The sequence below is a fragment of the Antechinus flavipes genome, chromosome 2 (assembly GCF_016432865.1).
Source record: "Antechinus flavipes isolate AdamAnt ecotype Samford, QLD, Australia chromosome 2, AdamAnt_v2, whole genome shotgun sequence".
NCBI lineage: Eukaryota > Metazoa > Chordata > Mammalia > Dasyuromorphia > Dasyuridae > Antechinus > Antechinus flavipes.
This window is the reverse complement of record NC_067399.1, coordinates 268474741-268502307: the sequence shown is the minus strand read 5'-3', so window position 1 is coordinate 268502307 and position 27567 is coordinate 268474741. Positions and strand designations below refer to the sequence as shown.

General features: G+C 33.7%; 1 protein-coding gene across 12 annotated transcripts in view; it reads left to right on the top strand.

The window, feature by feature from the left end:
• MEIS2 (Meis homeobox 2) overlaps positions 1-27567 on the top strand; it is a 220903-nt gene that overhangs the window by 127654 nt on the left and 65682 nt on the right. For all 12 annotated transcript variants that reach the window (XM_051977035.1, XM_051977036.1, XM_051977039.1 and 9 more), the window contains one exon: positions 26189-26265. In XM_051977035.1, the coding sequence (XP_051832995.1) occupies positions 26189-26265 (77 nt within the window). The remainder of the gene's footprint in view (positions 1-26188; positions 26266-27567) is intronic.

Below are 27567 nucleotides of genomic sequence, written 5' to 3'. Positions count from 1 at the left end.
AAATGGGACTTAGCTTTGAGGTTGTGACCTAATGCATGTTTAAAGATATTTTATTGGAGAAAGTTCCTTTGCTTTGGGAATACATTTTCACTTTCAAAAACTAGCAATTTTGTAATGGTATTGGTGATTGTGGGGCTATACAAAATGCTAGCTCTTAGGCCAGAAGACTTGAGTTTGTATGTAAGGTAACTGTAGACAAATCCTTCAACATCCTTGGGCCTCATTTTATGGAGGGAAGATATTGGGCTAAATGACCTCTGATGAAAAGAAGGGAAATTTTATAAATCCCTGATCCACTGATTTCAAGAGATCACCTTCTGTTGTGAATTTTAGAAGAGAATGAAACACATGAAACATAAAGGAGCTTGGGATATGGATGATAATGACTTTGTGTATAATTATATTTGACATATTACAATATGATAATGTTTAAATGTGGTGGATTAAATACTAGCCTGGTGTTGAGAGACTTATCAAGCAGATAAGGATATTTATTAGGAAATATTCCCTCCCCTCTCCCTCCTTCTTCCCTAGACAGCAAATAATCCAATATGTGTTAAACTTGTGCAATTCTTCTATACATTTTCCCACAATTATACTGCACAAGAAAATCAGATCAAAAGAAAAAAAAAGAGAAAGAAAAAAAAAAAAAAGCAAGCAAACAACTATAAAAAAGGTGAAAAATACTATGCCGTGGTCCACATTCAGTCCCCACAGTCCTCCCTCTGGATAAGATGGCTCTCTCCATCAAAACTCTATTGGAATTGGCCTGAATCATCTCATTGCTAAAAAGAGTAATATCCATCAGAATTAATTATTACATAAAGTTGTTGTTACTATATATAATGCTCTCCTGGTTCTACTCATTTCATTTCAGCATCAGTTCATATAAGTCTCTCCAGACCTCTCTGAAATCATCCTTCTGTTTGTTTCTTATAGAACAATAATATTATATAACATTCATACACCATAACTTATTCAGCCATTCCCCAACTGATGGGTAGCCACTCTTCCAGTTCTTTGCCACCACAAAAAGGGCTGCTACAAACATTTTTTGCACATTTTTCCTTTTCTCTTTTTTGTGACCCATTTGGGATACAGACTCAGTAGAGACACTGCTGGATCAAAGGGTATGCAGTTTGATAGCTCTTTGGGCATCATTCCAAATTGCTCTCCAGAACAATTGAATCAGTTCACAACTCCACCAACAATGTATTAGTGTCCCAGTTTTCCCACACACCCTCCAAATACAATACAAGTTTTAAATACAAGGTTGGAAGATGACAGGAGCAACAAAGTTGACTAAACAAAGTGACAAAAGAATTTAAATTGTGAGAGACCCCTTTTAATTAGGGACCTTAGAGGTCAAGAAAGACTTCACATAGGTGGAAACTAATCTGGGCTTTAAGGACAAAAAAATTTCAACAGAAAGTGATGTGGGAAGAATATGAGCAAAAAATAATTAATTGCGATCAGAGAAGAAGGAGATAAAAACATGTTCAAAGAATAGCCAGTATTGAAGTTCAGTTGAAATATAGAATAAAGATAAAAAGATAGCTTGGAGCTAGGTTATTAATGCCAGGTAAAGGAGTGTCTATTTCATCTAATAGGCAATAGTAATGAACCTGCTGAAGGTTTGAAAAGGTGATGAGGGTATTGTAGAATGACTCAAATCTGATCATGATATTTAATAAAGAAAAAACGTAAGTCTTGTAGGTTGGCCCATACAATTACCTTCCTACTTAGAAGGTTACCTTCCTAAGTAACCATTGCAGATTTGTGACAAGATAGAAGTTTGGCTGAAAGGATCCAGGGCTTTTAGCAGATGGTAAACTTTATGTCATTTAACAAAGAGATAGCAGACAAAAACAAACAAAATATAATGCAATGTTAAACTGCATTGAGAGGCAGTATCCAGAACTAGGAGATTGTGGTCCTGTTAAACTCTGCTTTGGTTGAATTACATCTGTAGTATAATATTTAGTTTTAATCCTTCAATATTAAAAGGACATTGACAAACTAGAGAATGTACCATATGAACATTAGCTGAGGAGCTTGGTTTGTTTAGCCTTAAGAAGAAAAGATTTAAGGAAAACATGTCTTCAAATATTTGAAAGGCTAATCTATGATTAAGACAGTTTCTGTTGGACAACAATGGGCAGAAGTATGAGCAATCAACAAACATTATAGAGAAACTCATTTAGGTTCAAAGTAAAGAAAAAAAATTGTATCAATTAGAGCTATTCAAACATGGAAGGGGTTACTTCAGTGAATAGTAAAACAGTAGTGGTCTTCATGAACATACTATATGATCACTTGCTGAGCATATGCTATTCAAGGCATGAGTTAGACTAGATGATCTGTGAGTTCCCTCTCAACTCTGAAATTTTTTGATTTTCCATACTGAAAAGATGATTTTGGTATCTATGAATAATAGATTAGAAACAGGAGAACTGGAGACAAGGAAACAAAGTAGGAGGGTTTTGTAATTGTACAAGCAAGTGATAAGGACCTGAAATTGGATGATGATTATGTGAGGGGAAAAGGAAAGAAGTTACCAAAAATGTGGGATTGAGAGGATTTGCCAGCTGATTGATTGTGAGAAATGGGAAAGAAAATTAAATGTGATTAATATTTTGAGCTTTATTATTTTATTATTGAGCTTTAGTATTTTATTACTGTTGTTTGTCCTTTTTTTCTCAAAAAGGACCATGACATCAAGGAGGTCATACCATGACATGCAAGTGAATTGGATTCCTTAAGGAAGGAATGGGCAAGGTCACCTGCCTCACTTTCTCCTCCAGAGCCATCTGAGTCCAGTAGCAAGATAGTAGCAGGTAGCAAGAGACTGGAGATGGCCCTGGATGCTGTGTGGGAGACTTTGGCCTTTTAAAACTAAGGTCCTTAAAAAGTGAGCTAAGAGAAAGTGATGAGGGGCAAGTTGTAGAAAAAGTATGATTAGCTTACTTTTAAGTGAATTAAAATTTAAGTGAATTAAACTTGACATGCCAATGGAATATTCAAGTGGCAAAGTCTATGCAAATAGGAGATTTAGAGTCGTCAGAAATTGAGGCCAAATTCATATGTTTGAGTTCTCTTATAAGCATACTGAATAGACATGATGGTTGAAGACATGGTTGTGTATGAAGTCTCCCAAGAAATCAAGAAAAAAAGCAAAGATGGCCACCAAGTCACAGAGGACATATACACTTAGGGTTCAAAAGGAGTAAAAGAAACAAGGGAACAACATCATGGAGTCTTTGGACTCTTATTAAAGATCACAGGAAAAAAATGGAGGAAAGAGTGTCAAGAAGAAATTTTAAATGGTATCAAACAAAAAGGGTAAAGTTGATGAAAACTGAGAAAAGGTCATTGAATTTGGTGGTTATGAAAGAGTGGTTATATAGAGAGAAGAGTTTCCAGAAAGGTGGAAATGGAAATTTGGTGGAAGGGCTTTAAAGATAAGGGGACAGATGTGGGCAGTGAGTCTATAGCAGTGTGGTAGAAGGGCAAGTATTTTAGAATCCAACATTTGAAAGGGAGCTCAGAGATAATCAAAGACAGTATCTTTATGAAGTATAGATTCCTTCTGTATCATCACCAAGTCATTATTCAGCCTGGATTAAAAGATTCTCAGCAATGGGAAAGATTACCTTCCTGACTGTCCTTTTCCTTGCTTAAAACAGGGACTTGGTGAGTTCATATTTTAACAACAGTTCATCTGCTTTGCATTTTCCCAGTGTTTTGGTCCCAGGGGCAGGCCTTAACAGTACTTTTTTTCCTTTTGTATTGTAGAGGCCATACATAATGCTACTTACTTTTATGCTTACCTACTTATAAAATAAATGATCTGACAGATTGTTCTACAGAATACATACTTCATTCTCTCACTCAGGTTTATTAGCATTAATAGACAATACATACTTGTTTTTGTCTTTTTGTTTTGTTTTTAAACTCAAAAACTATAATAGACTTGAGGGTGTTAATGGAAATAGGTTTATGTAGAGTAGGGAGACCTAAGCATATTTATAGGCAGAAGAGAAAGTGTCAATAAATAAGAATAGTTGAATACAAGGGAGATGGTATTTGAACTCAAGTCCACTCACTCCAGAGTCTGTTCTCTTATCAGTTTATTTCTTAGCCATTGTGAGTTAAAAGCTTAAAGAGCAAGACAATAGTTGCTATGTAAGCATATAGTTATTGTACCAGAAAGTAAAAGCACTTGACCAAACAGCTAGTTATTGACCAAGCAATGGATCAAAATAAGAACTAGCTTTTTGGACATTATGTACATATATAAAAATATATACTTATACGGTAAATCTGTGCATATAGCTGAATAGAGACATAATATGAATTGTACTTTTCACTTTGAAAAAGGTACTTTTTTAGTCAAATCATTCAATGGCCCTTCTTAGGGCCAAGAAATACCGTTCCCTTCTACAGACTTTTAAAATAAAGAAATTATATTCAAATTAAAAGTACTAGACAGTTGCCTCATTATTTGTAGCCTTTGATTCATGGAAAATATAACTGTGAATTGCCTGAAATTGGTTCTCTCTACATTTTCCTGAAAAAAATCTATGCACTATCTATGCACTGTAAACTCAAACTCCAGAAAAATGTGAAGGTCATTCCGAAATTGAGAAAAATGGTAGTGGAGAGCAATAAGCAATTTCCCTGGAAACTAGGTAACCATATTGCAACTTACCTGTGAGAAGAAGAAAGAAAAGAAATTTGGAAAAAGACATGAAAACAAGAAAAATAATTAACCTTTATATAGTGCTTACTGTGTGTCAGGCTAAGCATTTTATAATTATTATCTCATTTGATACACATTGAAATTATAAAATGAACATAGATAAGAGTTTTCTTTGAATTTACCAGACCCAGAGAAAACAGGTTTTGTATGTTTGGCAAAATTGCTAATTCATGCTTCTATGAAAATAACTTCTTCAAAATTGGCTGAATAGCAAACTTTGTCCATATCTAACTATGGATAGTGAAAGCTGACATAATTAAATCATAAAATTGCTGGAATGCTCTGTGATTCATGAAAATGGCAGGGATTTATTAGGACTGATGTGATATATGAACAAGTCACAAAAATCAAGAACAATTATTCTGTATAGATACAACTTCAGTGATGCCTTTTATTTCAAGCTCCTTAGTAATATTTTTTCAAAATAAGTAAGGCATCACAGCATGATGGATACATAGTTGGACTTAAGATCAGAAAGACCTGAGTTTGAATTTCAGTTGCTTAGTGTAACCTTGGGCAAGACTACTTTAATCCTCAGTTTTCTCATCTGTATGATGAAGAAGTTGGACTCAGTTACCTCTAAGTTTTCTTCCAGCTCAAAATCTTTGATTCTATCATTTCTATCACTAGCTTTGGGATTTGCTCAACTTTCAAATTATAGCCTTCACCTAACTTTTTGTTCTCAACCTATTAGACCCAATCCTAGCTATTTTGCCTTCTGCATGAAAATAAATTTTTGAGGGATTTTTTTTGTTTTTTTGTTTTGTTTTAATTTTCTTTTAGCTAAAAGATACAAAAAATGCTGTCCAAATACATAGTTTTCCCTTGTGCAGCAAAATGAGCTAGGTTGGAAAGCCATGTTCTGCTTCTTTCTATCCCAATTATATGAAAATCCCCCTTATGCAGAGTGTAAAGTCTCCTAAGTATTTGTATTAAGAGTAATGCATGTTGCTTAGGCTGTTAAAGAAATATTGATTTCTGACCCTTAACTGGAATACTTAGCTTTCCTTTTTCGTCTTTTTACATAAATTGTGTATATTGTGTTCCCCTCAGGGAGGACTTAAAAGCATTTTGTGTTATGAAGGCTCCATTCTAGAATCTTATTGCTTTTGAGATGAATAAATGGAAGTCTTGCTATCACTGGAACAAACCTAATTTTTTTTCTTTCTGTATAACAAGGCTTACAAGTTATCATAGGACTGAATTTGGCCCCAACCGCACAACTTCTGCTGAAATTCCAAAGCCACTTTCTTTTAGGGCCAAATTTAGCTTCTAGCTTTTCACTGATGAGAAGCTTTGGCATGAACACAATTTAATTTGTGTTCAGCATTGACCTCCTTATATGTCAGTGGTTTGATTTTTAATTGTATCAGTAGTACTTGTGTGAGCTTTAGCATTTCTCACAAAGAAATATAGTTCACAAATAGTGGATTAGAAGTCAGTTTACCTTAAATGTGTGAATCATCTCTGAGATGCCTCTGAGGTTATAGACTTGAGTAGGTTTTCAATGAAACATTTAAATATACCATAACACATGAGATATGGTCAAAAAGAATTTAATTTTCTGGCTATTCCTTTTTTCCTCTTGTTTCTAGCTGAAGGCTAGCAAATTGACTACATTTCTCCTTTAGTTCAGTTTTTTTATCATCTTCCTTTTGGGAAGTTTGAATTTTTTGCACTGTTTTTGAATGAATAAAAAAAGAGAAAATTGAAAGGTTTTTAAATATCTACCTTTTATCTATAGATAGAGAAACTGCTTTTTAGAAGGATTTCATATTACTAATTAATTTAATTGCACATACTGTAGTCTGTGTTAACACATTTTCTATTATTCCTCTAATGTGATACAAGGTCCTCCCACAACCACCTTACCTTAGAGACTTAATTGCTCTTCTCTAAGCCTCAGCTCATGTTTGATTTATCTGATTTCTTTGTATAAAGATTCTCTAGTTTACAATGTGTATACAAATCATTAAATTGGTGTTGATGTTTATCCAGTGAACTTGCCAATTGGTTACAGCAGGCATCCCTTTATGAATTTATGACTAGGCAATAAAGACAAGTGTCAGGAGCCCCTTGTCTGTATTTGGATTACTTTCCTCTAGCATGGCCAGGAAAACAATATGGACACTCCATGGATTTATATAGCACACTGGAAGAGGAAAGCTCTAATCTTAATCCTGTGCCTTTTCTAAATTCCTAAAATAACAGAATTTATCATGAGGATATCTATAAATGAGTCTTTATGCTTTAAGACGGCATCATTGCTATTTTGGAGAATTTTAATAAAGTAATTACAAATGATATATACTACTCAAGGTTTTCAGGGGTACAGTCAACGAAAACACATGAAGTATTTAAAGGAGAGTGGGACTACATCTCTGGCTTTTTGTACAATACCTAAAATGGAAGCAAAATATTTTAAAGCATTTGATTTCAGTGAGTTAAAACTTACAAATAAATGTAAATTTTATGAATAATAATAATAATAATTACTACATATATAGCCCTTACAGGTTTGCATAAAGCTTTATGTGTGCTATTTTATTTTGATTTACACAACAACCTTGTGAGCAGGTGCTATTATCAGTCCCATTTTACAGAGAAGGAGATGAAGGCTAAGAGAGATTAAGTGATTTTCCCCCAGATCATACAATAATAAGTGTCTGAAGCAGTATTTTAACTCATTTTTCTGACTCAAGGTTTGACATTCTATCCATTGAATTGCCTAGTTACCAGGAAGGATTATTTTAATTGTAGATGTGAACTATTCACTCATATTCATAAGGGTACAACTAGTTTTTTTATGTATTAATGACTCAAAATATTCTAATTTAGTCATAATGATATTTTGTATTTATTAGACCATCACTGTATATACCTATATTGATTTTATTCTCAAAAATCCTTTAGATTTCAGTACTCCTTATTAGCATTTGGAATTAGGATTCAGAAAATTACTTCATAATCAAAGAAATGTCATGTATAATAATTTTTTTAATTGCTTTAAATTTCTAATATGAATCTTTAAGATAAAAAATTACTTGATTTGCAGGGAAGTTTTCATACTATACAAATGACCATTGTAGTCTCAAAATTAAGAGAAAACATTAAAATTTAGAAGACAAAAAAAAATCCAGAATTGAGGTGATAAAATCACATCTTTAAGTTGAAGTGGTTGATGGGTTGGATCAGAATGAGAAGAAAGAAAGAAGACATTCCAAATGATACCAAAATTGAGTAGCAGAGGAGAAAAGTCTCAAATCTAATGATATTTTTTGGAGAGAAAGAAATCAAGTCCTAACATTCTAAACAAATGTCTATAACAAACCATTTATCCTTTAGAGTAGTTTGGAAATGATGGTGGATGATCAAAGGCTTTGTAGGTAGAGGGCAAATTCTAGTAGGTTCAACCAAAGTAGAAAAGATTGGGCCTACCTTCATAATATTCTCTGAAGAGGATCTTAGCTTAATTCAAGGAGCCTCATCACCACAAAACTGGAGATTAGATAATGATTTTTGACCATAGCAACTCCCACTAATTTATCACAAGGTTTTGATCTCTTTCAGTGGAGAGAGAACCCATGTGTACTAACTAAAATTAATTAAAATATTAAAATTAAATTATTATTTTAAAATATTATTGAAATTAATTTAAAATATATGTTAAAATTTAATTAATTAAATTAAATTAAATTTTAATTATTAAAAAATTAATTAAAAAATATATTGAAGTAATGACAAGATAGAGGGAAGTTGATGTGTCTTTCACTTTGTATACTGACAGTTCCTCCACAACTTCCCTCCCTTCCATACTCAATTGAAAATTTACTTTATTAATTTTCCCTATTTGCAAGAAAAAATAAATAGTGATTGATTAATTTAAATCTCATAAGAGTAAAGAAATTGAAAAAAAAGTATCACTGTTTGAAGCTAAAGAAACTGGAGGTTGGTGAAGTCTTGAGTACCTATTGTAAATTGGACTTGTCCTGATAATAAATGTCATGTAATCATTCTAATTGTGACTTCTGTACCTAAGGTAAGTATATTGACATATGTGTAGAACGTGGATAAAAAGTTTCAACCAGAATTATGAATGGAACAAAATAGTAATTTATGACCAAAACTTAAGCTCAAAATAATTTCACAATATTCAGTAATTTATGACCCAAATTTATTCTCAAAATAATTTCACAAAAATTTCTACTTTGGAAAGCTATAAGCCATCCTTAAAATGAATCCTATGCTATTTTTCCCTTTTCAGCTCATGAGTATGTTAAAGGTAAACATTATACATGTGTGTTTGTGTGTGTGTATGTATAATGTATGCATATATACAAAGAGAGAGAGAGACAGATAGACAGACAGAGACAGAGAGAGAGAGAGAGAGAGAGAAGGAGAATGTACAGTAAAGTAAAATGAAAAATGTAAGCTTCTTTTTCTGTTATACCCATAAATGATATCTTAGAAGAGCTAACTCACCTCATGTGGGCAAACCATTTACTCTTACAGAGAAGGTTGCTTACTGTACTATCAGACTCTTTCAGAACGAATTACTAACCCCAGTGTCCTGGCCAAATTCCCATTTGGATACCATAAGGACTGAGCAAAACCTGGAATCTATCGAAGCTAGCCTAGCTGGCAGTCTACATGTGAATTTTGATACAATTAGTTTCTCTAGAGATTTATGTGCACACATATATGCCAAATTTTCATGGGCCTACTTTCATTTTTTTTTTTTTATACTTTTTCCTTCCTTCCTGAGATTTAGTCTGAACTTCTTTACTAACTTCTTTATATCTCAGGATCCTAAATTTTCCATCTTCCTATTTAACTATAGATTTCTGGTTTCTATTCTAATAGAAACCTCCTAACACCTTGCCCTTTACCTGTGTGACTGGTCATCAACAATATTCAGGATATGATTCGTTGCCCTCTTTGTGTCTCACACTTAGCTCTGTGTCCTCATGGGACAATCTCATGGGAAGCCAGGAAGGGGCAGCCAAAAAGGGTAGATGTGTGAAGCAAAATCATTTAGAAGTAATTGTGGTACAGAGTGGGAGAGGCAGCATGTTGAGGGGAAAAAAAAAAGAGCTCTGAATTTAGACTTAGGTGACAGCTTCAAATCTGAGCCCTACTTCCTGTGTGACTCTGATCAGGTCACTTCTACCTCTATTGCACCTTATTTTCCTTACTTGTAAAAGGGATAGGGAGCTGTTTAGCTCTCTGAGAGCTCTTCTAACTCTCCTATAATCAGTAAAATAAATGGGAACTTTGAAGGTCCTTTTAGACCAAAAAAACATGGAGGAAGAGAAGAAGAAAAACTCAATTAACCCAGGTCTGGGGCCAATTTTCATCAACATCTCCCAATCCTTTAGTCCAATCAGTTAGGTCAATTCTCTCTTCCCCTACAGATAAATTACTGTAACTACTGTCCAGCAGAAATTGTACTCCTAGGAATGTAAATACAGGCATGTTTCCTTTTTAAACCTATTTTACTATTTTAAATGGTATGTTACTGACTTGCAAAAAAAAAAAAAAAATTCAGGTGAAAAAAGAATTTCAGAATACGCTAAGTGAGCATCTCCTTGGAGGACATAGTCTTGCTGATTTTCTTGGCTGTGAAATTGTAGAGTTCCAGATCTGAAATGAACTTTTTCAGCAGAATGAGAAAGGCAATTAATTGATCCCCAATATTAGAAAAGTCTATGACACTTACAAATATAAATGTGAGCCAACTACCTCTAGTTGAAGAGAAGAGTTGTAAGAACTGATAATATTATTTTCTGCTTTGACCCCTGTGTGGCTACTTCCCCCCTACCCTGTACTTCTGATTTTGCTTTTACCCAGTCTTTCCTTGGAGATTGTTCACTGGCCTGTCTGTGATGCCATGATGGTTTAATATACTGCATATATACTAGCTTCTGTCCTATTTGTGTTCATGCTTGTGTGTCTGTTTTAGAGTTCCAAGTCTGTTCTCTATTGTTGGCCACAATAAATTCATGTCACCAAGAGAAGGAACCTGAACATAACTGATGAAGTGGGAAATTCTTTCTTACCAAGTACTTACTATGTATGGTTGGTGACTTGATAATCACTGAAGTGGATGTACATTTATCAGGTTTTTTTTTTTTTTTTTTTTTGAGTTGGGTAGGGTTTTTTTGAGAGGCAGTTGGGGTTAAGTGACTTGCTCCAGGTCACACAGCTAGTAAGTGAGACATAATTGTATCTGAGGCCATATTTGAACTCAGGTTCTCCTGACTCCAACGTCAGTATTCCATCCTCTGTACCATCTAGCTGCCCTGGTCACTACTTGTCACATACATATATATGTATATGTATATGCATATGTGTATATATATATGGGTATACATTTTAATATTACAATTAATATAATGTTAGAGAATATCCATTCTGATTTCAAAATCCTGATTTTTCAGCCTCTACCTGAGTTCTTCATTAAAAGTCATAAGCAAGGGACAGCGAGGTGGCGCAGTGGATAGAGCACCAGCCCTGAAGTCAGGAGGACCTGAGTTCAAATCTAAACTCAGATACCTATCATTTCCTAGCTGTATGAGCCTAGGCAAGTCACTTAACCCCAATTACTTCAGCAAAACTTTGAAAACAAAGTCATAAAAAATTTTCTTGGCTTTTGAATCTATCCTGTGTAAGAAGGAATGACACAAAGTTTAGAGGAGGTTAAAAAAGAATATATTCCTTTAAGCTATCATCACATCTTTCTAAAGTAGAATTTTTTTTAAAAAGACAAATATCATGGAAATGTATTGCAGTTTCTTTTTAATTTGGAGCTATCCTTAATATACTGCTTAAATCTGCTTAAATGGTATTAATATATTAGGATACATTCTTTCTGGACTTTGGGTATTTTTTTAGGCCAAGTTTGTATCCTCCTTGATAAGTTTCTATTGTAACATTTTCTCTGAGGTTTCCTTATCTGTAAAATGGGAAAACTGGATTTAGTATTTTCAACAATTTCTTCCAGCTCTAAACAAGCATAACTTTTGGTGTGCTAAGTCTAAAGAATAAAAAGTAGTATTAAAAATAACCAGATAATTAATTGCTAAAAAATTGTATGATCTGATACTTTGGGTACAGGAAGGAATGAAATTTAAGATGTGATAATCTCACTTGTCCTCCTATCTTTATTTCTCCAACTCTAAAAGAAAGAAATGAACTAGTGCAATTCATAGAATCTTCAAACTCTCTCTGTGAAAAAGATGCCTTGACACTGATATGTAGAGTGGACCATAAATGAAAAGTATTCATGAGTTCACAAGCTCAGACCTTTTTGCATACATCTCATTTCTTGCAAATTTTTCAAGCAAATATCCCAAGACTTTGCCTGTAATTTGATGACATTATAGCATATGTGTTTCCTGAATTGATTTAGTCTTTTCAAGCTAGATCTACACTTTTTATACAAATGTTTTCATTCTATTGAATGTGATCGTGGGAAGTGTTAGCATGTCATTGATTTAGTTTGATAGGTACATACTCCTGACAAATCTATAGTGGCAAGTCCAAACGAGGCCTCTATAGGCCTGGGATTTTTGTACTACTTCTTGATCTGACTGATTGTAGAAGTGTCTTATGAAGTTTAAGGTCTATAACAGCTATAATGGAAGAAGATGTCATATCCCAAGAGGAAAAAGCAACAACGAAACACAAACTAATGAAGCTATACCAAAGATACATGATAGCAGATGGATAGAAAGCTCTCCATCAAACAGTGACAAGGAGACATTTCATGTCTCCTTCATTACTACTAGGCAATGATAAAGATTTTAAAGGATCATAAGATTATAGAAATAGATAGTTAGAGAGGGAATGAAACTCAGAGAACGTGTTATTTTACGAATGAGAAAAGCAAGGTCCAGAGAGGAGGGTGTTGTTCTTTCTAGGACTTCCTTTATGTGTTTGGAATGAGAAAATCCCTGTGCTTGAGGCTGAGGTAACACATGGCATAAACAATTGAATTGAAGTTTAGTGATGGGCCCATTTGAGCATGTCATAAAGGCATAACTTGCTTTTAAGAAAACCTCATATATGAAAGTCTAGTTTAGCACACAAGATAAATTAGAGTTGATTATACTCCCTTGTAGCACATGAAAACCCAACACACTAAAATACCAGACTAATTGTTTCCATATTTTATAAGGTCAGTACGATAAAGGGAAAAATGCTCTTACTAGTTATACATATGTTACAAGGGTATTTTCCCTTGGAGTTACTCCAGACCAATTCAAGATTAATTAGATGTTTAGACTAGTAGATATAGAAGACTGTTTGTGAAAAAATGTCTCATACATCTCTCCTGAACATTCTGTTATGTTCTATAACATGTGAAGTTCTATAGCCTAACTTCTGAATTTGAAAAAAAAAAATCCCTTTTTCTAATTTCTGCCAGATCTAACTTAAAATAAAGTGGCTGATGACTGCTACCTGGAACTACCCAAAGAGAAGAACATTTTCAATGGGTTCTTCAAGCATTTGGTTTTAACGTTATAAGTGGTTAGAGTTCAGAATGGATTGTGAATTTTTATTCACAGAATTGGGTGCAATGAAAATGATTCTTGTGTTCAGTTGCATATTTCTATGAGCATTTATTATTAAGTGCCTACTATGTGTCAGGCATTGTATAAGATGTACCTCTCCTTCCAAATATTTTTTTTTATCCAGATATTCTAGGGTATAGCATAACCTACCCATTCAGACTCTGTACATAAAAAGAATAGTGAAATTTGAATAATGATTCTTATTCCAGAAAACATTCAAGTTCAATTCGGATTGTTTGCTGAAGAGTAAAGTACCTACCTTTAAACAAAATAAAATTTGACTTGTACAGATTAATATCACTCCAGATCCAACTCTGGAAATGTTGATCTTATTATGAAAATTGTCCCCAAATACTTTAGAATATATAATTAGTATTTGGGGAATCATATGGTATAAAATTCATTAGAAAGTTAGAAGTTTTATGATGTCTTTCCTTTGAGTATACATGAAAGCAGTCTTCTTATATATATATGGTTCATCCAAAGACAAGGAAAGAGTTTTGTCTGGAGGTTGAAATAAAAATCTGTAAAAAAGAGCTTTTGAGTTCTGTCTTTAGGGTTGCTATTTCTCTGACCTTTAGTTTGAAATATATTATGGAATGGAAGGCATGAACCTTGATTGTATACTATGATGGTCATGTTACACATCAGAGTGAACATTAGTCATCACTTGTAAAATTCTCTGTGATCCTGATGAAAAGATGCATTGCTATGGAAATCCCATGTTCAACTTCTGCCATCTCAAAAAGTTAGTCATTTAGAGCCACTTTATCCTGCTTGTTAGAACTTTTCAATTTAGGTTTGACTTGGTTCTCTTATCCTGTGCTTCTAGATAAGCAAAGCAGATAATATCCACAACATGTCCATTGCTTATCCTAGAGATAATACCCTCTTTAAAAGATAACTCACAATTTCATTAAATACTATCTCTTTAAATACGTTAGCTTTCCCTGGTCAAATAGACTTTGAGTGTGTTTGTTAACTAAGACAAAATTGTTGCTAAGAATTTCCATGAAGTGATATTGAACTAACCACTCTGAATTTGTTAATGGTATTTTGTCATCCTGCTTAATAATAGTTTAATATTTACCATATTTCCTTTATCCTGATATTTTCATGCCATTAAAGAAATGCTGTCACAAGCTAATTATTAATCCTTTTTATCCAGCCTTATGTGGTTCTGCATCTAGATCTATTGAACAAGGATTTTGTCATAGATTAGATATTAATATTTATGTTTTCTAGACATCATATATTTTCCTTTGCATTTATGTATATTCTATGTTTTTAGGAACTACTTGTCCCAGCACTATCACTTAACATGTACCTTGGTCTTTTTTTTTTTTCATAAAGGCTATGCCCTTATCATACATATTTCATAGTTATCTACCATAGCCAGTCTTCTGAATATACATTTTAAAAAATATTTTTTTGCTTTTGGTTTAATTATGAACTGGTTTAATTTTGGGAGACTATGACATAGAGTTTGCTTCCCTTCTTCCAATTGACCTTAACATTTCCTTCAGAGGAAATTCCCTTGAACTGTTGTTCATATTTTCAACAAAATAATTTTTACAATAGGTATGATCAAATTTGTGGCTAGACTAAGATTCTATGGATATTTGAATATCCTGAAATTCTCTGTCTAGATTTCATTTGTTATCCACTTCTTTTTGTCAAAATTCTGTCAATTTGAAAGATATTTCTTAGATTTATTCCTTCTCTAGGATAAGGTTCTCCAATAGAAAGATGTTCTGGGCAAAACAGCAGAGAAAGTTGAAAGTAGAACTCTTTAGAGTTGGGTTATGTTTCCTTGGGTATTTTCAAGCTTGTATGTGAATGTGTGTATATATGTCTTTAATTTGATGGATCTTTGGGATCTGTGATCCAAGAGTTCAGATTTTCTTGATTTTTCAAGGTCTAGCTATGTGTTGTTATTGTGATCTCTTTTAAAGATTCATTTACTGCTTCATTTTGGACTTAAATTTGAAATTATGATTACCTCTTAATCCAGTTTTAGAGATATGGAGGTATTATTTATGCCAGGGAGGAGGGTATGTAATATTAGTGTTCTTACTTCTTTCTTCTTTGCTTCCATAATTATGCTATAGAGAGAGAGAAAAAGAGAGAGATGTTAACATATTATATATGTACATATAAATAAACATATAAACATATGTGTGTATGTCCATATGCATTCACAAACATATATTTATATTTATGTATATATAAAGTATGCTCTAATAATTTATATAGTGTGTTTTGACCACACAGAGTTTTTACTACAATGGCAACTGGCAACTAGAAAGCCAATTTTCCTGTTGCCTCTCTTATTGACAACTAGTAGATCAATGGCTTAGCTTAGAGAAAGAGATGGTGCACACCTAAAAGAAAAAAAAATGAATAAATAAAAAATAGTCATTATCTGCAAAATGTAAAATTGGTTTCTTTTTGATTCATAAATTTCAGCCTATCTTTTCAAAGAGGCAATTGAGTGGGCTATTTACCTAAAAGCAAATATACACATACCCATATCTAGTTGTATATGTATACACATCTATATCTATGTCTATCTAAAAATAGATAGATTGATAGATATAGATATAGAGATAGATACATAAATAGATAGATAAATAGATAGATATGAGGCAGCAAGTATCAAATTAAGTAAAGTATATAAAAAAGAACTTCTAAACTATAAAATGCCATATTATTATCTAGGAAAAAATATTGCATCTTAGAAACCTATTTTTATGTCTAATTAACCATGTTGTTCTGAGGAGAGACTGTGTATTATTGGCTAGAATTCCTGGATTCCCATTCTGCCCCCTGAAATTCCCTTTGTGATCATAAATAGGTCACTCTGCTTCATTGGTCTCAGTTTTGTCATCTGTAAAATGAGAAGGTTGGATCAGATGGCCTTTAAGGTCCCTTCCAGCTCTAGATTTATGATCCTTTAAATAGTTATTGAATATTTCCAGCTTTTTTTTGTGGCACATTTATTGGTCTGCTTCTCCACCTAGTTACTTATAGTTCATAACTCTAATTTGTTTCCCCAAATGATCTAAGAGATTCATATTTTTAAGTAGTGTATTTTAAGTGCTGAAGACATACAAAGATAACTTCCTGCCAAGTGTTGTGGTAATGGTTTCACCATCATTGGGGGAAAGGATAGGAACTAGATCTGTGATTTCATTGGTTGGGGGATTTTCCAGGAAAGAATTTCTTCTTTAAAATTTATAGTTTTATAGAGCTCTCATCACCTGTCCAGGGCCACACAGTCATTATATGTCAAAGGACTTTAACCCAGGTTTTCCTTGCTTCAAAGTTAGCAATCTGTCCACCATACTGTACCACTCTTAAGTCCTTTTTATTCTTCTTAAATTAAATGACATCTAGGTTCTATGAGTGTCAGAACCAAAGGAAAAAACAATTCATGTTTTAAAGAGTGAGATATGAGAAAATAAAACCTAGAATCAAAACTCTGGGCCTGGGGTCATGCAGGTAATATAACATGCATAAGTCTGCTTATATAAGCATTCTTGCTGTTGTTGTTCAGTGGAATACAACTTTGTGATTCTGTTTGGGGTTTTCTTGGCAAAAGATACTGGAGTCATTTGTCATTTCCTTCTCCAACTCATTTTATAGATGAGAACTGAGACAACAGGGTTATGTGACATGCCCAGAACAACACAGCTAGTAAATGCCTAAGGCCAGATTTGAACTCAGAAAGATGAGTTTTTTTGACTCCAGGACTGGCTCTCTAATCACTGTTCCTCTTAGCTACTCATTGCATGAATCCTAAAATAACTTTTTCTATTCCTTAAAAGAACATCTTTTTCATTTTAAAAATAAAGTGTACTAGTTAGTGGAGTTTTTCTCTAAAGCAAAAATTCTTAACCTTTGTGTATGTGATGAATGCCCTTGGCGGTCTAAAGTCTATGGATCTCTTCATAGAATAATGGTTTTAAATACATAAAATAAAACACATAGGATTACAAAAGAAACAAACTATATTGAAATAGTTATCTGGTTTTTTTTTTAAGTTCACTGATCCCAGGATAAGATATTTTGCCTTAAAGCTTGATCACTAGCAGAATAAAATTTTTTCAATATCAAAATTCTGACTTTTGTCTGCAAAGCTTTTTCTCAAATCCCTTTCAGAGAATGAGGAGGTAAAAAGAGTGTTAACAAAATTCAAATCACCTAACTCCATCATCACTATCTCTAGAAATTCTGCCTATCACATTAGAATCTTCATCCAGATGCAACTTCTCTCCTTGTAACTGCAAAAATCATTCCTTCCCCACCCCATGTTTTGTTGTTTCCTTTTTGCCTTTGTTTCTGTCTTTAATTTTGCTTTAAAGAAATTCCTCTTCTGTTTTGCTTTTTTATTCATGTCTTGATAATACAGCAGCATCATCCCAGTGCTTAAAAATTCAGGGTCATAATCCACAAGGCTTATTCTAGATGCCTGTGGCATTTCTGCAGAAGGCATTAAGCTTTTTTCTTTCCTTTTTTTAACTATGCCTCCTCACTATGGCCCAAGGTATTAACCAGACATGATAATCTCTTAAAATCTAGCTATCATTGTAATCCTTCAAACCTAGTCTGAAGGGGAAATAAAAGAAATGTGATTATTATTGTTGAAACAATTTATTTCCATGTGATTTCCAGTGGGTATGAATTACCTAAAAGACTACATTTTTATCCTCCCAATCAATATACATTTAATATTACAAAAATTTTGTTCTTCATTTAAATCTAAAATATGTCTTTATGATATCAAATATCTGAGTGAATAATGAATATTTCAGGCAGTAATTCAGATTATATTCAAATATTTTGATGCTTAGGATTTCTCAGATGAACTTCCTAGAGGTGATTCTTTTGAGTCGAGGTAGGACCAAAAGGAACATTAGAGGTCATCTAGTTCAATCCCTTCAAGATAAAGATGGGAAATCAAGGCTCAGAGACATTAAGTGCTTATTCAGGGTCACAGAAGTAGTAAGAAAAAATATTTTAAGGGTTGATTTTTAATAGATAATAATAGCTAACATTTATATAAAACTTTGAGGTTTGTGAAGTGCTTTACATATATTATCTTATTTGACATAACTGTGAGGTAAGTGGCTATTATAATTTCCATTTTACAGTTTAAGAAACTGAGGCTGAGAGAAGGTAAATTAATTGCTTAGGTTCATACAGCTAATAAGTGTCTAAGGAAGGATTTGAAATTAAGTCCTCCAGAATCCAAATTTAACCCTTTATTTGGTAAATCAAATCAAGGTAGCTATTCTATTGTATACAAAATCCCATTCTAGAAAGAGGTATTCCAGGAGGGATTTAAGCTTAGATTTTTCTTAATTGTGTTGTGTTAAGGAAGCAACATTGGTCAGTAAATTTATTCTAATTTCCCAAGAGAACTTGAGTTTGACACCAAGATTATCCTGAAAATTTTGACTATCTCAGATCACTATCCAGGAAGCATTATTAAAGTATTTCTTATTTAGATCCAATGTTTTTATTGAACTATATACATTATATAGGATAGGACAGGGATAGGAACTGGATCTGTGAGTTAATTTGTGTAGGGAACTCCCAGATAGAGAAAATTCTTTTACCAATATAGATTGGAATCATTTGTCAAACTTATAGTCTTAGACTGTTGCCTAGAGTATTGAGACATTTGGGTGACTTACTCATGTCATATAGTGTATGTTAGAGGCAGAAATTGAAGCCAAGTGTTCCAGGCTATGTCTGCCTCTATCATGCTATGGGGGAATTCAATATATACTTTAGATTCTTCCATCACTAGAAAGAGGATAAAAAGGAAGATGAATTTGGAATCAGAGGTTGTTGGTGTTTAATAATTTCAATCGTATCTGACTCCTTGTGGCCTTGTTTGGGGCTTTCTTAGCAAAGATACTGGAGTGGTTTGCTATTTCCTTCTCTATTTTATTTTATAGATGAGCAAAGTGAGTCAAACAGGGTAAAGTAACTTGCCTAGGGCCACACAGCTAATAAATGTCTGAGGCTGGATTTGAACTCATAAAAATAAATCTCCCTGACTTTGGGCCTGAGCTTTGTGCACTATGGCACCCCTAGCAGTCAGAGGATGTGGGTACTTATTCTTACTCTACCACTTACTACCCGCATGAGACTCTGGGCAAATCATTTACTCTTTGTGTGCCTAAATTTTCTCATGGATAAAACAAGAAAATTGTAAATGGTTGGCTTCTGAGATCCCTTTCATCTCTAAATTCAATGAAATATCATTAATTTAAGTTTAGAATTGGAAGGGACTTTAAATACCAGTTAGTACTATCTCCTTACTTTGGTTACTTGCCCAAAGATACCCGATAGCAAGTGATCAAAGTTTCATTAAATCTTAGGTCTCCTGATTCTGGTTCCAGTATTTTTCCATTGCTTCCTCTTAGTCATCTGATTTCTGAGATTTCTTGAGTACTATTCTTGTGGGAAACCAGTCTAAAAATCCTTAGCTTCAGAAATTTTTGCCATGTTTGGCCAGAATTATAGATTGGGACAAAAGCAATATGTTGCTGTTTTTATCAGTGATCAGTAATTCTCAGGGGAGGAGCAGAGAGGGGAGGAAAAGAGAAAATTCCAAATGATATAATTCATCATGCACTATTTCCTATTAAGTCAGAGCTTCCTCATTTTCACAAGAGTAGTTTCCTCACTTGGGAAATACAGGAAGGGGGAGGAGGAGAAATTGTTCAATTGTCAAAGCTCCACATGGTACATTTCAGTTCAGAATGTCAATAAAAAAGGAAATTTGTCTTTTATCACTAATCTTATTTGAATATTGACTACATTAATCCTTCTTCCTTCCCTGGCATAGGCTATTCCAACATGAAAAAGGGCCTAAAACTTGGTTTCAAATGATTTGATATGGGTCATCTCTATCAGAGATTCTTAAGTGATTAACTTAAATCATCTAACTTGTGTTAACCATGGATCCATCAGAAAGTTCAATGAAACTAATGGATACATTCTCATAGCACTATTTTCAAATGCATATTATGTGATTACAAAGGATACTAATTGAAACATCATTATCAGAACATCATTTAAAAGTTCATGGACCTCAAGTCAATTACTCCAATTCTAGAATCAATCTGTTGTTGTTCAATAGTTTCAGTCACATCTGACTCTTTGTGACCCTTTTTGGGATGATCTTGACAAAGACATTGGAGTGATTTGCCATTTCTTTCTACAGCTTATTTTACAGATGAGAAAACTGAGCAAAACAGAGTTAAATGATTTGCCCAAGGCCACACACTAGTAAAAGTCTCAAGTCATATTATTTGAGTTCAGGTCTTCCTGACTTTAAGTCCAGTGCTTTAACCACTGTATACTTAGCTGTGTCTCTATGGATTTCTAAATTGAAAAGGAACAATCTGTGTTTATAAATTTATGCTTACTCAAGACAAAGTGAAAATACTGATTCATGCAAAATTGAATTAATGAAATAATATGAGTAAAGCACTTTTCATGCTTTAAAATAATGCATTCCTAAAATAGTGTAGTAAAATTGTATATTTAAAATAGTATTAAAATAGTGTACACCAGTAGCTTCTGCTACTGATACTACTATTACTACTATTTACTCTATTGATATGACTAATAGAATTTAACATGAACTACTGATTCTGACTCAGTTTGACTTCTCACTTTGTGGTACAGTGGGAAAAACCCTGGATTTGTAGTCAGAGAGTCTAGGTTTAGATTCTAGCTCTGATATTTGCTGTCTCTGTAACCTTGGGCAATTAGTGGACCTCTTAGTCCACTTAGTAAAATTATAGGGTTAGATTAGAAAACTTCTTTGGTCCTTCATAGCTCTAAAACTTATGATTCTATGTTCCTGTGATCCAGACCCAAACAATCAAATAATAGCACATAAGCACCTACATTTGTCCACAAGAGAAGAGAATAGAATCTATGACCATCTGACTTGCATATCATCCAGTCATTTTATGCCTTGGTTCCTTCATTTATAAAATAAGTAGGTTGGACTCGATAGCATTCACAATCCCTTCTAGACCCAAGTCTTAAATCTCTGATTTTTTGATCCAGTAGCTATCTGCTCCCATGTCTGACACAGGATTGTTAGCATGGCTTTATAATTTAGCCATGCTGTCTTTCTATCTTCCCTGAATTCAATAAACCATCATAGAACTTCAGAGTTGGAAGGTGCCTTAAGAGCCATCTAACAACTCACATCTGATAAAAAGAATTCTTCCACTACACACCCTACAAATGGTTATCCAACCTTTCCTTGAAGTTTCCAATGATTTGGAATCTATTACCTCCCCAGGCAGTGCATTCCACTTTGGGATACTTTAATTGTTGGGAGTATTTTTCTTTGTGTCAAACCTGAATTTGTCTCTCTGCAACTTTTGCTCCTAGGCATGCCCCTGGGATCAAGCAGAGTAAGCCCAAACCTGATTGATTCCAAGTGATAACCCCTCAGTGACTTGGAGATAGCTATTTGCCATTCCCCTCAACCCATTCCCAAAGCTTCTCATCTATAATCTCAATTCTTTAAGGAAAAAGCAGACATATAATTGAAATTCTAACCATCCTAGTTGCAATAAATTGGATACTGTCTCTAGGGCTATGATTTCCACATTCTCAACATGTGGAAAGTAGAAAGGATTCTCAACATCCTTTTTACTAGACAACATTATCTCTCAACAAAGGCTGATTGGTAATAAAAAGAAGTTTATTTTAATTAACTCTCCTCAAATGTATGATGTTCCTTTAATATGCAAAATGCTATGACATTCACCATAGAGCAGAACTCAAGATATTGTGGGCCTGCTTAGAACCTATTGAAAGAGCTTAGTAATCTAAATCACCAAAAAAAATTTCTTGCTAAAGAATTTCTCCATTCACAATGCATTTCTAATACATAGAACTTAGGAATATTGTAGTGAAGATTCAGCATGTGTATATATATATATATTTTTTTAAAACACACATCAACACCCAAAGAAAAAGCATTACAAAGACGTTACCAACTTGAGAAAAGTGAACAATCAGTATTCTTTCCAAATGTTTTATTGATACCTTTTTAATTTACCACTCTCATTTCTTAGTATTTTTCCTTACTATCTACCCCCAAAGAACCCTTTCTCTTTAATAAGAGACTCAGCTAAAATAAACTGACATATTAACCATATATGAAGGCAGAGATTTCATTTTGTGTTTGTTGTCTACCAATATACTACCAAAAGGAAGGCGTCATGTTCATTGTCAATCTACTACAGTTAAATTCTGACAATTCACAATGTTTTAACTTGAGTTTTAATGTCTTTTGAGTGTTGTTTTCCTGTACCTAATTAATTGTTTTGTCTCTGCTGACTTCACACTGCATCAGTTCATGTAAGTCTTCCTAAATTTATCTAAATTCCTCATTCCTTCATTTCTTCTAGTGAAATAATATTTCTTGACATTCCTATACCATGATTTCTTAGCCACTTCTCAATGAGCACTCATCTTGTCCCCAAGTTTTTAACATCTTAAAAAGTCCAGTTACAAATCTTTTTAATAATTTTCTTTCACTAGCCCCCTTAAGAAAAAAAAATTTTTTCCAGATATATTGAGAATTTCAGCATGTATATTCTATCAAGTATTTGAAAACTTTTCTTTGAGTCATACTAAGAGAATCCATGTGATAGGTATCTCTTAGTCTGATTGACTTCTATCAATGCTACTATCCCTTTAGACTTTTCACATAAAAAATTTTGACCTATTTCTCATTTCACTCTGGTTCTCTCCTGATGAAGCAATTATCATTGTTCTTATTATAATACCATACATGTTCTTAAGAGAAAGTTGAACCACCTCTGAACCAATGGGCCAAAGAAGGTTGTCACCAAATAACATACAGACTAAACTAAACAGACTCAATCCAAGAATATGAAAACTGACAACAAATTATTTCTCATGGACTCCTTTCAGTTTTCAAGTGCAAACATACCAAAGTTTATTTTAAATTTGAGCCAGTCAGACATTTAGTAAAATAGATCAAAGAAGGAGTGAAGGCCTCCCATGTTTATTATTTCAATATGATGTCTGTTCTAATAAAGTGTAAGAATGCATATGATAGACTAAGTTGTAAGAATTTTCTGGTTCCATAGTTTAGCCTTAAATATATACACATATTTGTAAATTAATCCAAAACACATTGCCATGGTTTCAGTTCCTCTGAATGTTGATTGTTTTCCATCCCTTTTTTAATTTTAGAAATATGGTGGCAGTTTGCCAGAACACTTTCAGATAAACAGTCCACTCCATATATAAAAGGCCATGGAATCACTGATGTTCAAAAACCACAGAATGTTATTTCAATAACTGAATATTGTTATTATCTTCCCTATTAATTTTTTAAGCCATCTGTGCAAGGTAAAATTGGTAATACCTCATCTTTTTTAAAGATGTGTGGATGGAGTTTACAACTTTCTTCACATTGATGATACTATTCAGGGATTCCCAGGATAGATTATGCTGTTGTAATTCTCTGACCATTTGGTTAAATTCATAGTAAAATATTTCTGTTAGTATAATCAGAATTTACAATCAAATTGAAAGGAACAGGTTGCTGAATAACAGGACCCTCTTCTTCTGCTCCCCTCCTATCTTCACCATCCCTTACTTCTATCCGCTCCTCAAATTCACAAGCTTACACACACACACACACACACACACACACACACACACACACACATAGCCCTTTTATTTACAAGGATGTATCAAACTAGTAGTTTGCCACAATTTATGAAGCTGAATATCAAAAGGATCAAGAATTACTACTGATAAAATTGTACATGATATGATTGCGCCAGCATGGTGGTACTCGAGCAATGTAGTCTTATGTTAACAACTCCGTTTTCCCAGAGTGGACAAACAAAAGATCTAGCTAGCCCCTAAAAAGCCAAAGAAGGAAAATGGGTCAAAAGTTATCCACTTGAACATGAAGATATGAAAAAGAGAAGGATTTCTTTTTTCCTTTCACTTTTTTTTTCCTAACCAGTATTTTCAGGCAATTAAAATTTGTACTAGAGCCTTTTTTCCTTTCTTCAGTTTGAAGCCACCCCAGAATCTGATAAGCAATCCTTCTTGTTTGTGCAGTCATTCATTATCTCCATTACCAAGAGGAGAATAGAGTACAATTACATTGTTTGGACGAATCAGAGTGTTAGGAGGAGTATTTGTCATGGTGGCAGAGTGCAGCACCTGACAGTCAGGGATTGATGGCCAGGGATGAGCGTGAGTGGCCGAAGCAGCCTCATATGATGCAAATTACTGACTGTGGATTCCAATTTATCCTGTTCATTTTTCTTGCCTGTGCTGAAGACTATTAGTGGTTTTTGAAGCAGTGAAGGGGTCATTACTAATGTGGGCAGGCTAGAAGCAGGAGGGGGAAGGAGGGGAAAAGCCTTCTGTAATTACACAGCTTTCAAGAACAGGCTGGAGGCCCTCGCCAAAAAAGTGTCAACACCTCGCAATCAGAAAAATTTATTTTCATTTTATGCTTAACCCATATTAACTCAACATTATCATCTTTCTTTGTTAACATTTGCAGAATATTAAAAGCCTGGCTTCTATATTAATATCAATCTAGTTAACCCCTTTTGCTATACAGGGGATATTGTTTAACCTAATGGCATTGGGTTTTGCTAGTAAGTCACTGGACATCTTATGGATAACATACATTATTATGAGAGGTGAAATGCCTAAAAAATAAAATATGAGAAGACTAAAATATCTGACTGACAAGCATCAGAATGATTAGAGTAGTTTAAGTAGAATATTTATTGTTCATGATCTATTATCATTGAAAAAATATTTATTGTTTGAGGATTTCTTGATTGTAAAAGACTATAAGCTCACAAATAAAGCTCACTTTTTCTCCATGAGAAAACTAGTAAATATAAAGGTATGCCATATTTAATCCATATGTGTACTATAGTGTAGCAACTCTTAAGGATCTATGTAATGCTAAAACAATAACCTTTGAGTTGCAAGAATGAAGAACATATTAATGATATCATAACTGCTCCCCAAGATTTTTTTTGTGGATGATCTTGGGGAGGAAAGAATGAGAGCAGGGAAGTTCGTAGCTTAATTCTGTCATCATAAAAATTTAAATTCACAATTTTATGTGAAGTCTTGCACGTAATAGATTCATTTGAATATGTATTTCTTGCCTGTCCACCTACCCCAATAGAATAATGGTCAAAGGAAACTGCATAAATGTCTTGTCAATAAACCATATGAGTAATTGAACTGGTTGTCATGACTCCTGAGAATTCCCTTGATTATCCCATAGCACTCTCCAAACTTTTATGTTGTCAATAAGCTTACTTAAACTGGACAAAAATGGGTTAGTTGGGCCCTCTTAATGGATAACCTTAAAAAAAGCTACTGTACACATGTGTTTAGGCAGCGATGCAAAATGTCAATGTAACAAGTTGCCTTTTGTGCAACTGGAATATTTTACATAGGATTTAATGTGGCCTAAAGTTGAAATAGTTGCAAAAATACATGACCATTTTTTTTCAATCTAATAACCAATATTTATATAATTTTCTTGTTGCATGAACTGAAATATGTTGCAAAAACAGGGACTATCAAACATTAGTCATCTTTGACTTTGATCTATATCTTATCATTTCCATCATTTATCTTCACATATTTAAACAAAAAGTCTTTTCTTTGAAAATCAAAGTTAAACCATAGAAACCTCAAGTGGTATCTTCTTTCTAAGATACAAGTGCCTCTTTTCTAACTGCTAATTAATCTTTTATTTATTTTTTAGCATCCATATCCTTCAGAGGAGCAGAAGAAACAGTTAGCCCAGGACACAGGACTTACAATTCTACAAGTAAACAACTGGTGAGTGATGCTGAAAATCAATATTTGTTTCCATGGCTAAATTGTAAATAATTATTTTTTTTCCAATTTCTAAAGCAAATGAGATTGAACTCAAACTCATAGTTTTGCTGCTTTTAAGTATAAAATTGATATTTAATAAAGCTAATGGGTAAATTGCTTTTAAAGATTTCTCCTTCCTCTCTCTTTTTCTTCCTTATATTCCTATATTCTTTCTGATCCCTTTTTCCTCCTTTCTCTTTCCCTGTGCGTCTCTAAAACTTTGGAATTCTCTGCTTAAAATCCAAGTTTTGTTCATGATATTATTACTGATAATAATGAAAGAGTAGCATGCTTTTTTGTTCAGTCCTAATGCTGAATTCTCAGTTTTGGTGTACTTTCCTTTGTTTAACCCCTGAGTGGCGATTTAGATGCTGGGTTTTAAATTTCTCTTAAGAAGAATCTATTTACTTTGATATTTATTACATGGGGGAAAGGATCTCCCCCTCTCCACTTTCAGCTTTGCAGTATGGTAGTATGCTGTTATGGAAGTGTGAAGACCATCCACCCTTTGTACATAGCTTAGAGTGTAACTGAGGAAAAAGTGGGGGGTGGGAGAGCTGGAGGAAGCAGAGGATTAAATAAAATGATCACAGTAGCCAAGAAATGATATAGGAATTACTTATCAAAATACTGGCCCAGGTTTTATCAGCAGCTTAATTTTGTTCAGTACATTCTTGGGGTGATGTTCAGATTAATTGAACTGACAGTTCTCTTTCAAAATTCAGGGAAAGTATTTGCACGGATTTCAGGCCTTATACAAACTTAATTACATGGAACTCCATTTTATCATTCTAATTCCATGTAGCAGAGGTTGTATTTACAAATGAGAAGTCTCTGCCTTTATTCACAGCTTTCCTTAATATATTTATCAAAGCAGGTTCATTTACAAAGTGCTCTATCTGTGGGATACAGGCAGGCAGACATTAACAAAGCTTTTAGGTTTATCAGGCTCGCTGCCTGATGAGCTACCCGAGGGTCAATTGATTTTGTGGTTCTGTGATTCATTTTTTTCTCATTTTTCTAGGATCACAATGAGAGACATGCTTGGAGAATTAGCCAGTTTGTCTGCCTTATCTGTCAGGCAATTTTTTTTTTTCCCAGGGAAGTCAAGCTACTTAAATTGGCCACAGGAACTGCCGTTATCTGACTTTAATGCACCCTATAGTGTGGATAGCATTTCAATTACACCAGTAACCAAAGCTTAGCTGCAGCCCTTTTCATGCCTAGTGCGGTACAGAAAGTGATGTGCCTACCTACAGAAGC